The following is a 13954-nucleotide window of genomic DNA, read 5'->3' on the forward strand; positions in this document are numbered from 1 at the left end:
TTTTTTTTTTTTTTTTTTGTTTTGTTTTGTTTTGTTTTTGTTTGTTTTCTTTTCTTTCTTTTCCTTCCCAGATGTGTTAGAGTAAGACCTGGAGGTAATGTGTCCACCTAGAAAGTGAGATAATCTGAGAGCACTGGTTCGATTACCACAGTCGCCAGTATTTTCTCCCCCTCTAATGAGTGGTGGTCTGGACGCTAGTCATTCGGATGAGATGATAAACCAAGGTCCCATGTGCAGCAGGCAATTAGCGCATGTAAAACAACACACGGCAGCGAAAGGGTTGTCAAAAAAATCCACTTTGATAGGAAAACAAATAAAATTGCAGGCTGAAACAATACCCAACAACAACAACAACAACAACAACAACAACAAAAAGGGGTGGCGCTGTCAGTGTAGCGACACACTCTTCCTGGGGAGAGCAGCTCAAATTTCACACAGAGAGTCTGTTATGACAAAAAAGAGCAAGAACAGTACAATAGAATAATACAAATTGAAATACTTTTTTGTTCAGTAACACTGTTGAAGTGTACACACAAAGTAGTACTTTCGTGTGCCACACATACTGATCTTGTTTCACTTGTGGGTAAGCAGTGGTGTTGCCTTACTAATTTTATTGGGGTGGAGGGTGGGTGAAAACAAAACATTTTCTGTCTTGACTGTCAGGCATTTTGTTGGTGTAACCTATTATTATTTTTTTTATGGGTTTTTTTTTGTTTGTTTTTTTGTTTTTTGTTGTTGTTTTTTTCCAGCATGATATATATAGATAGTGTGCTAATACATATGTGTAGGTTACATTTAAAAAAGAAACAAAAAGTGTGCCTGGGGGATGTGCTGGGTGTGTAGGATAGCTGTAGCTGTGATTTTCGGGGTTTTTGATGACAAAATGATTTGTACACACACACACACACACACACACACACACACACACACGCATCTATCTGTGTGTGTGTGTGTGTGTGCCAGTGAGTTGACAACTTTGACGAGTTTCTTTGTGTATGTAACACACATGCATGCACGCACACTCAGTGTAGTGGTAATGTACTTTCTGTGTTACAGCAACTACAACAGGAGGGAGAGCAGCTATTGTACAGCCGCACAGAGGGTCAGCGCCCGGAAAACAAATGCAGAAACAGATACAAAAATATTCTGCCTTGTGAGTCCTCCATTCAGGTGTCATCAGTGACACACGTGTGTGGGTGTAGGTGTATGGTGGGAGACATATGCATGGAAACACTTTTAGTGCTGCTTACGTGTTTCGTTCTATCCCCACAGCTACATGCCTGCTACTCTTTCTCTTTCTCTGGACCAGCACTACATGAGACCACTGCACTTTTCTTTTTTTTTTTTCTTTTTTTAAACTTTTTTTTTCTTTTTTTTTTGTCTCAGTTGCATGCAGGTCATGGAGCATCAGAATGTGTTGGGCTTTTTTTTATTATAAAAAAAAAATATATATATTTTTATTTTATTTATTTATTTATTTTTTTTTTGGGGTGGGGGTGGGGGGGGCTTTCACACGCCTTCTTCATTGGCCAAAAAAAACAAAAAAACTTTTTTTTTCCTTTAAAAAACAAAACAAAAACAAAAACAAAAAAAAATGTCAGTTTTCGATTAATATACAGTTTCTAAATATATTCAAAGTAGTATTCTTCCAAATACACTAAGTTCTTTGTCTGAATAATCAGTTTTCATGGACAATTTCAGTGAATATTTTAACTTTATATGTGACACCACTGCACTAAAAAAAATAAAAAAGGGGGGGATGGTTGACTAAAATGATGAAAATCAATGGAGATGATAGTGTGTTGATTTAATCAGTCGGACAAAGCTTCGTTTCCATGCTTCCAGAATCTGTAAACACTTCAGTTTAGAACGCCAACAGTACCAGGCAAGAATCAATGGAATTAGAATGGTGCGTTGGTATGAGAATAGTCATACCTGGTCGACAGGGGAAATGATTAGTTAACTCTTACCTGGAGAATGAGTCAACTCACTCCGGACGAATAGTTCTCTCCCTTGCTTTTCCCTACAGACGACCCATTTGTTAGGGTTTGGAAAAAATTACAAAAAAAACACAAAAAACATAAAGTAACTGAATGAAACCACTGTACTTGACCCACTGCCCCTCTCCTCACGTTGTGTGAACACCCACCCCCCTCCCTCTTCACTGCTGTCAGAAGCTGAGTCACTAACAGTACCTTTTTGCTGGTTGCTTTCTTCACTGCAGATACTTTATTCAAGGTCTTCATCATCCTCGTCGATGTCGAAACCTTCATTTTGAAGCATTTCAATCACTTCAGCAGCGGTAAAAGCCTCTGTTGTGATCTAGTTTGCTCCAAAAATTTTCGCTTGTATCGCCTGCGATGCCATTTTCGATACATATGCAGATTAGCTTGTCGTGTAGGGTCCTGAACTCACTGGCTCGCATTGGAGTATGTTGTTAGGAAATCTCTTGTAGAAACTTTCCATTCGACCCTTGACACGTTCATAGTGCCCGGTGTAGCTGTGATTGTTATGCTACGCCATGAGGAAAACGTGGAAAAAAGTTTATTTGTCAAAACCGCTATAGCGTTCCGCACGGGTGTTCAGTGCTGGCACTTTAGTTGGCCCTGCGAAAGTTCGTGAACCCAGGAAGTAGGGCATGGATATAAATAAACGCGGCTGACAAAGAGGCCGCGCCAGCGGCACTCGCTGTACGCTTGTTCGGCGGTAAATCTGCTTTGTTTCTTTCGCGCATCATCTCCTCGGATGGATCGGAAATAACGACTAAAGAAGTGGTTTTCTAAAACGAACACAAAATAAGCTTTCCATTGACTCCAAACACAATATGTTTTCTTACATAGCGGTTGTTGCGGCAACGGCTGAAACATAAATGAAGAAAGAGAAGAGAAGGATAAGTAGAAACATGATCGCAAAAATCGTTAAGTTTAAATCCCTCTCAAAGAAAACAGGCGTTTAGCACAATAATATCGTAAATACACACAGAACATATAGCATGCCTGCATGCAGATTAGCTTACCTTTTGAGTTGTGCGATTTTTCTTGGCAGCACAACAAACGTTTAAATGAACACACTGTAGCATGGTGAGTGCGAGTATCAGGGGGATGGAGAGCGGGGTGAGTGTCTGTCGGCTTATGGCACTGCTATGCCCTTCATTCCACGAGAAAGACGAAGATTTTTAAGGTAGTAAAAAAAAAAAGAAAAAAAAAAAAGAAACGATGATGTTGATAAAATAATGAAATTGTGTAAATCAACTCAAACTGCACTCCAATAATACAACCAGGAATAGCAATAATTCAACTTTCTGTAATCGCTGCAGGAAATGTGTGGATGCTGTGAAAAGGTGGGAAAAGTGGGGCGGGGCCGCGGTGCCGAGTGAAACAAAGAAGGCAGTGTCCCAGTTTGGCGCGCGGGGCCAGAAATACCGCGGCGAATGTGCCGGTCAGTGCAGAGTGCGGTGGGAAAGTCTGGCATTAAAAAATTTTTGACCCAAGACGCTAGACGCTGCTCGGCCAACTAAAGAGCCGGATTTTGTGCTCGGCTGAGCAGCCGTGTCCGTCGTCCGGAGTGAGTTAAAGGTATGTTCCCCATTGCCAGGTGAATATGAAGTCATCCTCTTTGCTCATTTGATTTCATCATTTATGTATATGTGTGGAAGTATTGGCAGTGCCAGTCATGGTTCTGCAGGTGGTCACATCGATTTAACTATGTTGTCAGCCAGTGTGGCTTTCAGCTTACCACACATAATAAACATTTACATAATGGTGTTTCCCTGTTTACCCTCGCACTCAGTAATCAAATGCATGCACTGGTGTGTGCTATGTGGTAGCATGCACATGTTTGTGTACGTTGTTCCTTGGAAGCAGCAAGGTTTTCTGGAAATTCTTCACATCCATGCTTTCTTGAATAGCTTGCTAAGCAGAGCTGCAAACCATGTTGCTGTTGACTGACAATGATGACAGCGAAGCAATTAGCACCTGTTCTATCACACTAAACCCCACTTTGACATCAGGCAGAGGGGAAGGGGGGAGAGGGAGGGAGAGTGAGGGGCGGGGGGAAGAAAAAAACAATGTCGGGCTGCAAAGTACCCACTACAATTATAAAGTGAGTCTTTGGTCACAATTGCAGAACTGGGATTTCAACTCCCACCCCCCACATCCCCCTCCCCGCCACCCAACCTCTCTTCTTTCTCACTTATTTATTTGTTTATTTATCTATTTTTAAATTTAGTTTTATTTTTATTTACTTATTCATTGGTTTATTTATTCATTTATTTAATCTTTTTTTTTTTTTTTTTAGGGGGTAGAGGGGCTCCATCCTTTTCTTCCCCGTATCTTTCCTTTGCTCCTGCCTGAATTTCATGTTTACCTTTCATGCAGTACTTTCGTCCACACACACCTTGACTAGTCACTTCCTTTCATTGTTACCTGTCATCTGGTGCAGCGATTGCCTCAGTGTGTCTTGAGGCGCGCATTTCAAGCGTGTTCAATGATTGCATACATTTGCCTGGGTTTTTGATGTTCTAGTGTTCAGCTGTGCGCATTCTAAACATATATGGCAAGTGGTGACATCAGTCTGGGTTAATTATTGCTTTTGTGTGAGTTGTGGTGTTATTAAGTATTCAAGCTTTTGTGCCGTTGATCCTCTCTCTCTCTCTCTCTCTCTCTCTCTCTCTCTCTCTTTCTCTCCTGTACTTTCTCCTTCCCTCCCTCCCTCCTTTTGTTCTGAACCCATTCCATTATTACAAAGACCCATCATCTGTTTCATGGCAATGGACAATTTTTGTATTCCCTTTTTATCTGACAGGGATACCTTGATAGATGTACAAATGTTTGGAGACAAGAGGAAAAGATTTTTTTTTTTTCCTTTTTCCCCAGAATTTTGCTTGGGGATATAATGTTGTAGTTGTTTAATTCTAGGTTCTGTGACATGCAGCAATCACATTCTGCATGTTGAATCGAGTTTATTGTCTCCTGCGAAAGGTGTGCTGTGTGGTGGTGTGCCACAACGGAACATCTGACAAAGGTCAAAGAAAGGCCACAACACAATGTGTCCTTGACTCTGAGTCATTGGACGTCGGGCATTGGTCGTTAGCCGCTAGCCCACTAAATAGATAGATAGATAGACAAATAAGTAAGCAGATAACTGAGTAATAAATAAACAAGTAAATTGATAAAAACAATGGAAGTATGTAAATAAATAAACAAATGAATAGATAAGATAAAATGGATGTAGATGAATAAATCAACAAACAAATGACATAATGAATTGAAAACAAATGAATAACAAACAAATGAAACTAATCAATTGAAAATGAATGGGGAAAAAAAAAAAGAAAGATAAATGAAATGTAAATAGACAAATCGATAGATGAATGAATAAATAAGCAAATATGCCGTTAAGATAAGATAAATAAATAAATAAATAAATAAATAAATAAATGGAATGTAAAGAAGTAAATAAAGACTGGAGAGAGAGAGATGAGGGAGTGGCGCTGCCTGGCAAGGTGCTGTTGATGTGGATGTTGTGATGTGCAGTTGACAACACTCGGGTCGTTCTGAAGGAGGGGGACCCTGACGTGGTGGGGTCAGATTACATCAACGCCAATTTTATCAGGGTGAGGACTTGGCTTTTTTTTGTTGTCGTCGTTGTTGTTGTCGTTGTTGTTGTCGTTGTCGTTGTCAGATTACATCAACGCCAATTTTATCAGGGTGAGGACTTGGCTTTTTTTTGTTGTCGTCGTCGTTGTTGTTGTCGTTGTTGTTGTCGTTGTCGTTGTCAGATTACATCAACGCCAATTTTATCAGGGTGAGGACTTGGCTTTTTTTTTTTTTGTCGTCGTTGTTGTTGTCGTTGTTGTTGTCGTTGTCGTTGTCAGATTACATCAACGCCAATTAGATCAGGGTGAGGACTTGGCTTTTTTTGTTGTCGTTGTCGTTGTCAGATTACATCAACGCCAATTAGATCAGGGTGAGGACTTGGCTTTTTTTGTTGTTGTTGTTGTCATTGTTGTCGTCGTTGTTGTTGTTGTTTGTTGTTGTCGTTGTTGTTGTCGTTGTTGTTGTTGTCCTTGTTGTTGTTTCTTTGTTGCCTCAGGTGTGGTTGTCTGCTCTTTGCCGGATGCTGGCTTGTTCAATCATTTCTGCAAGTGAGCTTATAGTTCTGTGCCTCTTTGTGTGTGTGTGTATGTGTGTGTTTCTCTTTTTTTTTTCCCAACCATCAATGTTTAAATTGTTGTTAAGGTTTAATTGACAAAACTGATTTTCATTCTTAAGAAAAAAAAAAAAAAGAATAAAAAAAAATCTTGAATCAGATGGTGGTGGTGGTTTAAAAGCAGTGATGGTGGCTGGCACAAAAATAACAAACGAACGAATGAACAAATCTTTTTTAATGAGGGAAGTGGATTCTCTCATCTTATCTATCCCTTGACCCGTGGGTGGGTCGTTGGGGCACCATGGATGACTGCCTGGTCAGCTCGCGCCACCTGCCTCGGTCCTCAGCGGCCCTTTGAGTTGTGGCAAATGGCAGGCCCTTCCACTCTTTGATGTTGTCCTCCCACCGCTTTCTCTGTCTGCCTCTCTTCCTCCTTCCTTGTACGGTACCCTGCAGGATGGTCTTGGCTAGGCCGTCTGATCGTGTGACGTGTCCATACCAGCGGAGCTTGCGTTCCTTCACTGTGGTTAGCAGGTCTTTGAAGTGGATTAAGCATGTGTAAAAACTGGAAGAGGTTTGATTCCAAGAGAGAGGAACAGAGAAGTGGGGTACTGGACCAATGATGTTGTATACACTCACTCACACTCTCTCCCCACACCAATAGCAGGGCCATATGGAGTGGTTTTTATAGAATGTTTACTTTACAGTACAGCACACACACTAAGCAGTTCACCTCGCCCTATATAAAACACTTCACCCTACACCTAAAGCAACACACCTGGAACACAAACACAAAACCAAAATCCTGGTCAGAAAATCTGAAAATTCTGGACATCACTGACATGAAAGGCCTGTACACTCTCGGCACCTTTCACCACATGCCCAACAGTGTGCAGTCCTCTCACACATATATCTATGTGAGGTAAAACAATCTTCATTAACCCCTAGGCTGCCTATATGACGAGATAACTTGTCATCACAAGCATGTATGCTTCACTGCCACTATAACGAGATAACTCGTCATCGAAATATTCAGACTTTTCCCTGGTTTGCATTCAGTTCATTGATGAAAATGCTGGTCGCTTTAGCTTGGGGAATCTTTCTAGATTCTATTCATAGCTAGAAACCCCATCTACATCATGAGGCAGTCCTTTATTTGAATGTTTTGGTTGGGTCACTGTCGCAGTGTTTTGCCTGGCTCCTGTCGGACTGACGCCTTGCTCAAGACATGCGATCATGGCAAACTAAATCAACCAAGAGTGCTTTCTTTAGTTGATGCTCATAAAGAATTGAAGTGTAAATTCGAAGAAGACAGTGATGAACATTCATAGGACGATTTGATAGAAAATGAAGGGAGCAATCAAGAGAGTGGCCAAGATATGACTATCAGTGAGTGATGCCGGCTGCACAACTGTAGCAGACGACACAAACTAACCGAATTATTAGCAGGACATAGTGTGAGCGATTTTCTTAGCACCCAGCCAACGCGGTCTGACGAGAACTGGATAAAGTGATCATGTAAGAGGGGTGAAGAGGAAGGGGGGTGGAGACTGAGGGGGCGTGGCCTTACATCCACTGTATCACTTGGAGAAGTCACATTGCATTGTGTATCTATCTCTTTTTTTTAAAGAATGTTTATTGTGGTTGTTCTAGTATGATTTTGTGTGTGTGCAGATATCCATTTGTCCACAAAATATGATATTTTAGTGCAAATTACCTGACTAATGTTTGTAATGAACAAGTTGAAAATGCGACAAAAAACAAAACACTGATTTCAAAACAACAGCATGTCACTAAAAATATATATAAAATGGGGAAACATTATGTATTTTGTATTCTTTATTCATTTACCTTTCAGAAAATATATACTTTTATAGGTCTTTCTCAAATAACAAAGAGCACAGATTTTTAAAAAAATGTATACCCGTTTTTTGCGAAAAAAAATCCCCTGGCAAATAGATTTCACTTAAATCTTATTTTCCTGGCAGAGAAAGGGTTAAGCCTACCTGACATACAATACTGTGCACCAAGCATATCACTGACAAATACAACCTGAGTGTTCAGCTCATGTTACCAGTCGTACAACAAGTGTGTGTGTTACCATGACCAAACATATCTCTTTGTCTCCACAAAGTGTCCCACTGACACAAGTAAATGTGTAGAAATTTTAGTGTAGATATTCTGGTAAACAGCAACTGTGTTCAACAACATAACACTGACCCTCAGTGCCCTCATTGTTAACTCATTAACCATGTTACAATGTGTTTTCTCACTGTGTCTGAGTAAAGTAAACCACTGACACATAGCACAACTCCAACACATGTTGTCACAATACCAACAAGTCAAACATGTGTTTCACATCCCTTGCTGCTACCCCCATATGCACACACACATGAAAAATCCTCAACACACACTGATATCTACAAATCTGCTCAACTTCACATTTAATGGACACCACCTAATATACAAAGCAAGGAAGTAATGCATCAAAAATACATAAACCTACTTTAGGAGTAGCAAAGCCAAAACACTCCACACTCCTGCTACATACATTGTGCATCTTCGGCTTCTCAAAACAGTGCTTACATTGTTCCACAGTCAGTCAACACTGACAATACACTGACAATAAAACATGGTTTCCCAACACAACTAAGTTATCAAAACATGAAACCATTTCAAGTCATGTACTCATAGCCCAAGGATTCTCTTTCACTTCACATCAGTCAGTCCGCCTGTGTCAGTGTTCAGTTCTTCTGGGAGACAGCTGAGAATTAGCTGTGCTGACTGGTTTTATTCCCTCCCACAACATACTGTGCATACTAATTATGAACCTTAGCTTTTCCAATAGGTTTAAACCAAAGTAACCAATCTTGACTTGTCCTAGCGACGCCAAGAGAATGACTGACAGATTCACTGCTTAACCCTGATATGTCCAATTCATCAGTTTGTTCTGATTCGCTACAGTTCAACCCCCTTGTCTATACACATTCTGTGATGACGAGTTCACCAGTTTTCGTCACAAAGAAACTGTGGAGACAGGATGATACATCTCTCGGCATGTTAGCCGGCCTGATCTAAGGTAGATTTAGCATAAATTTTCCCTAGCCCACATTCCGAAGTGCCACCATCTACCGCAGCTGTGTGTGAGAAATTATGGAGCAACAATTGTCATTCCACTGCACAACTCCAAAAAGATGACCACACACACACACACACACACACATACACACACACACACACACCACACAGCCACGAACGCACACACACACACACACACACACACACACACACACCACACAGCCATGCACGCACACACGCACACACACACACACACACACACACATACACATTAAACTTAAAGTCTCATTTACCTTGAAAGGCTTGACGATGCTGATGTCGATGGGTTGGGCAAGGGCTGTGCAACCAGCAGGCACGAGCACAACGTTAACGTCCTGCTCGTCGAGAGCTGCTCGAACATCAGCTGCCCTGTGAGCAGCGTAGTTGTCCAGCAGAAGCAGGCGCTGAGTCTCTGAGGAGCCAAGCACACAACTTGAACAAAACTTGGTCCCGTGTCATCCAGCCATTCCGTGTCGCTGTGACGCGGACGTTGGCTGGAATCTGGAGATGCTGGCGGACACGGCGAGGAATCTCTCCAGTGCGTTCTTTGAAGATCAGAAACGCTGGCAGTTTGGTGCTGTCAGCAGCGGCACAGAGGGCGACTGTAAAACCCCTCTTCTCTGCTTTCGTTGTCTTGATGCGCACCCGCTTTGATCTCATTTGTGCGGTTGGGTGGCATGTCAAACCTGACCATTGTTTGGTCCATGTTTAGCATTTGTCCTAATGCGTACATGTGGCGGTGACGAAGTCGCAGGATATTTCTTCTGAAGTGCAGGAGCTGCTCCTCAAAATCTGCCGGCACCTTCTGGTTACTGGACGTACAGAGGCGACTGGATACATGGTGCCGTTTTTTTCCACCTTTGTAGCCACATGTTTGACGCATCAAAGTCTTGAAGGTTCAGACATGGTGCCGTTTTTTCCACCTTTGTAGCCACATGTTTGACGCATCAAAGTCTTGAAGGTTCAGACCCGCCCCTATCTCTCGCGCTTTTCTCTGCAAGTCTTTATTTCTAACAACTCGCCCTTCGCTTCTTTCTTCTTGTAGAAACTCAAAAACTCTTCTGAAGTGCAGGAGCTGCTCCTCAAAATCTGCCGGCACCTTCTGGTTACTGGACGTACAGAGGCGACTGGATACATGGTGCCGTTTTTTCCACCTTTGTAGCCACATGTTTGACGCATCAAAGTCTTGAAGGTTCAGACCCGCCCCTATCTCTCGCGCTTTTCTCTGCAAGTCTTTATTTCTAACAACTCGCCCTTCGCTTCTTTCTTCTTGTAGAAACTCAAAAAGTCTCACCTCCAACTCCTCCGACTTCACAGTCCGACCAGGGTGCAGTTTCAACTTTCGCTTTTCTCTGCCAGTTTCATGCTGCAGAAGGACATCTCTGTTAGCTCGCCACATCCTGATTTGTTTTCTGTCCACACCAAACTCTTCTGCCGTGGCACTGACATTCCCGTGTCTGTCAAGGTGCTCTAGAGCAGTCAACTTGAATTCTACTGTGTAAGATTTTTGCTTCGGCATTTTCTTGGAAACAAGCGCCATAAGCAAGCGCCATAAGCAAAGGGAAACAACTCTGACACGACATTCTTCGGCATTCCTTTTTTCTCTCCCTGTTCTCGATTTTTCGGGTTTTTTTAATTTTTTTTTTTAAGCCATGCAAAAGTGGGGGGTGGGCGTTTACTCGGTACTTCACCCTTTGCACGAATTTTGCTCCAAAGTGGGGGGTGGGCGTTTACAATGTTATGGGCTTATACTCGGTACTTTACGGTAGTTCGATTTTGGACCAGCTTAGTGATATCAAACACAGAAAAATATTGTGGGAAAATATATTTGATATTACTTGACTTATATCAAAATGGTATTTATACTTCAAAATGGATGAGTTGTATCAGACAAATTTTAATAGAAGCAGGGTATGACTGTGTTTGGGATGGTCAATTCTTCTTGGAGAGGGAATCTTTCTGCAAGAATGTCAACATTGCTTTGAGAGATAGTTTTCAAAATCTATGGAGACATGCTCTAGAGGCGAGTAGTAAATGTTTGTTTTATTGACATTTCAAAAGTGGATTTGGTAGAGAAAAATATATGTCAAATGCCTGATAATTATGTTATCAGCTTCTTCAGATTTCGAAGTAGTAATCATAAGCTGGAAATAGAAACAGGGAGACACAAAGGCATACCACGAGAGTTACGGCTTTGTAAGGTTTGTAACATGTCTGTGATTGGTGATGAGTTTCATTTTATAATGGAATGTCCCAATTATGATCAGCTACGAAATAGATATGTTCCTAAAAAATATTTGTCTCCAAAATCGGTTTTTAATTTTTGTAATATGCTCAAAGGAGGCAAAAAAGTCATTTTAGCTGTAAGTAAGATGATTAGATTTGCAAATGTTGCCTAGTTATACTTTTGGAGTTAAAAGACATTTGTGTTTTCTCAACTTTTATATGACATTGTTGTGTATTTGGAAATGTTTGTTCTGGACATGAAAAGTTTATTTTGTAGTAATCCTCCATACTCCAATAGGAGTGAAAGGAAAATTAAAACTTGAAACTTGAAACTTGTGTTGGTGTTGCAGCCAGAAGAGAACATGGAGCCCAGGAAGACCTACATTGCCACCCAGGGCTGTCTGAAGGAAACGGTGGCTGACTTCTGGCGTATGACCTGGCAGGAAAATTCACGGGTCATCGTCGTGACGACCAAGGAAGTGGAGCGTGGCAAGGTGAGAGTGATTTTGTTTTTGATTGTTTTTTCTTTGTTTGGTTTTGGGGAGGGGGGGGGGGCAGGGGGTAGGGGGTAGGGGGGGGGGGGGTTGTGTGTGTTTCTTGGAACAAGTTCTTGGGAGTTTGTCATGTTTGTTGGTGCATTTGTGTTCATGTGGTTGTGTATGTGTCGTTTTGTTTGTGTGTGTGTTGATGTGATTTGTGTGTGGGGAGGGAGTGGGGGAATGGGGGACTCATGTGATTGCGTGTATCCGTGTCTCGCTGTCTTTTGTGTGTCTTCCCTCTCTCTCTGTCTTTCTTTCTTTCCCACCTATCTATGTATGTCTGTCTGTCAGCCGGTCTCTCAGTCTCTGTCTCTGTCTGTCTGTCTCTGTCTCTCTGTTTCTGCCTCTCTCTCTCTCTCTCTCTCTCTCTGTCTCTGCCTCTTTCTGGCTCTCTTTCTCTCCCATTAACTCTGCACCTTTGATTGAATTGTGCTCATTTTATGCCTTCTTCATAATGCCTTTCTGCCTGTCTTCTTTGATTACATTGTGCTCTCTTTAATGTCTTCTTTGTAATGTTTTTTTTTTCTTTCTGCCTGTCTTCTTTGATTACATTGTGCTCTCTTTAATGTCTTCTTTATTTTTTTTTTTTTTTTTTTTCTTCTTTTTTTCTTTCTGCCTGTCTTCTTTGATTACATTGTGCTCTCTTTAATGTCTTCTTTGTAATTTTTTTTTTTTTTTTTTTTTCTGCCTGTCTTCTTTGATTACATTGTGCTCTCTTTAATGTCTTCTTTATAATGCCTTTCTGCCTGTCTTCTTCGATTACATTGTGCTCTCTTTAATGTCTTCTTTGTAATTTTTTTTTTTTCTGCCTGTCTTCTTTGATTACATTGTGCTCTCTTTAATGTCTTCTTTGTAATGCTTTTCTGTCTTCTTTGATTACATTGTGCTCTTTTTAATGTCTTCTTTGTAATGCTTTTCTGCCTGTCTTCTTTGATTACATTGTGCTATTTCATGTCTTCTTTGTAATGCTTTTCTGTCTGTCTTCTTTGATTACATTGTGCTGTCTTTAATGTCTTCTTTGTTATGCTTTTCTGCCTGTCTTCTTTGATTACATTGTGCTCTCTTTAATGTCTTCTTTATAATGCCTTTCTGCCTGTCTTCTTTGATTACATTGTGCTCTCTTTAATGTCTTCTTTGTAATGTTTTTTTTTTTTTCTTTCTGCCTGTCTTCTTTGATTACATTGTGCTCTCTTTAATGTCTTCTTTGTAATGCTTTTCTGCCTGTCTTCTTTGATTACATTGTGCTATTTCATGTCTTCTTCTTAATGCCTTTCTCACTATTTCACGTTTTGTTCGTAATGCCTTTCTGTCTGTCTTCTTTGATTACATTATGCTATTCCATGTCTATTGTCTGTCTTCTTTCATCTGTCTTTCCACCAGTCTGGCTGGCTGTCTCTCCCTCTTAGACTGCTTGTCAAAGGTTCTCCGTGTCTGTCTCCTTTGCATTATTATTGTTATATTCTGGTGTGTGTGTGTGTGTGTGTGTGTGTGTGTGTGTGTTGCCAGCATACACACACATTCATGCACCCCCCCCCACCCCCACCCCCACATACACACACACACTCGCATACACCATCATTGTTTTCTTGACAGGGGGAAAGAGAACAATATATATTACAATACACACATTCACGGCTACTTAAAATGGGACAAAACACCCCTGTATGTAAAAGCTAGCCATGCTCTCAGTCACAATCACGGGTTCCGCACAATGGCAATGACTTTGCATGGAAGGAAACGAACGGTGTTGACGTGGGCAGATAGGAACTGCTTGAGTGCTGTCAGGAAAGAGGGGTTACCAGTGGAAGGAAGAGAGGACTCTCTGTGTCAGGAATAATGACTGCTTGTGCTTGGTTGGTCCTCTTCCGTGCATTGTCTGTCAGAGGTAGTCTGGCGTGTGTTTTCCTGTTGACGTACATGAC

General features: G+C 41.3%; 1 protein-coding gene across 1 annotated transcript in view; it reads left to right on the forward strand.

Moving 5' to 3' along the window:
• LOC143287407 (tyrosine-protein phosphatase non-receptor type 11-like) overlaps nt 1-13954 on the forward strand; it is a 56225-nt gene that overhangs the window by 23173 nt on the left and 19098 nt on the right. Inside the window, exons 7-9 of the mRNA XM_076595384.1 lie at nt 1057-1153; nt 5535-5614; nt 11844-11987. Coding sequence (XP_076451499.1) covers nt 1057-1153; nt 5535-5614; nt 11844-11987 — 321 coding nt within the window. The remainder of the gene's footprint in view (nt 1-1056; nt 1154-5534; nt 5615-11843; nt 11988-13954) is intronic.

This window comes from Babylonia areolata, chromosome 11, assembly GCF_041734735.1.
Source record: "Babylonia areolata isolate BAREFJ2019XMU chromosome 11, ASM4173473v1, whole genome shotgun sequence".
NCBI classification, from domain to species: Eukaryota; Metazoa; Mollusca; class Gastropoda; order Neogastropoda; family Buccinidae; genus Babylonia; species Babylonia areolata.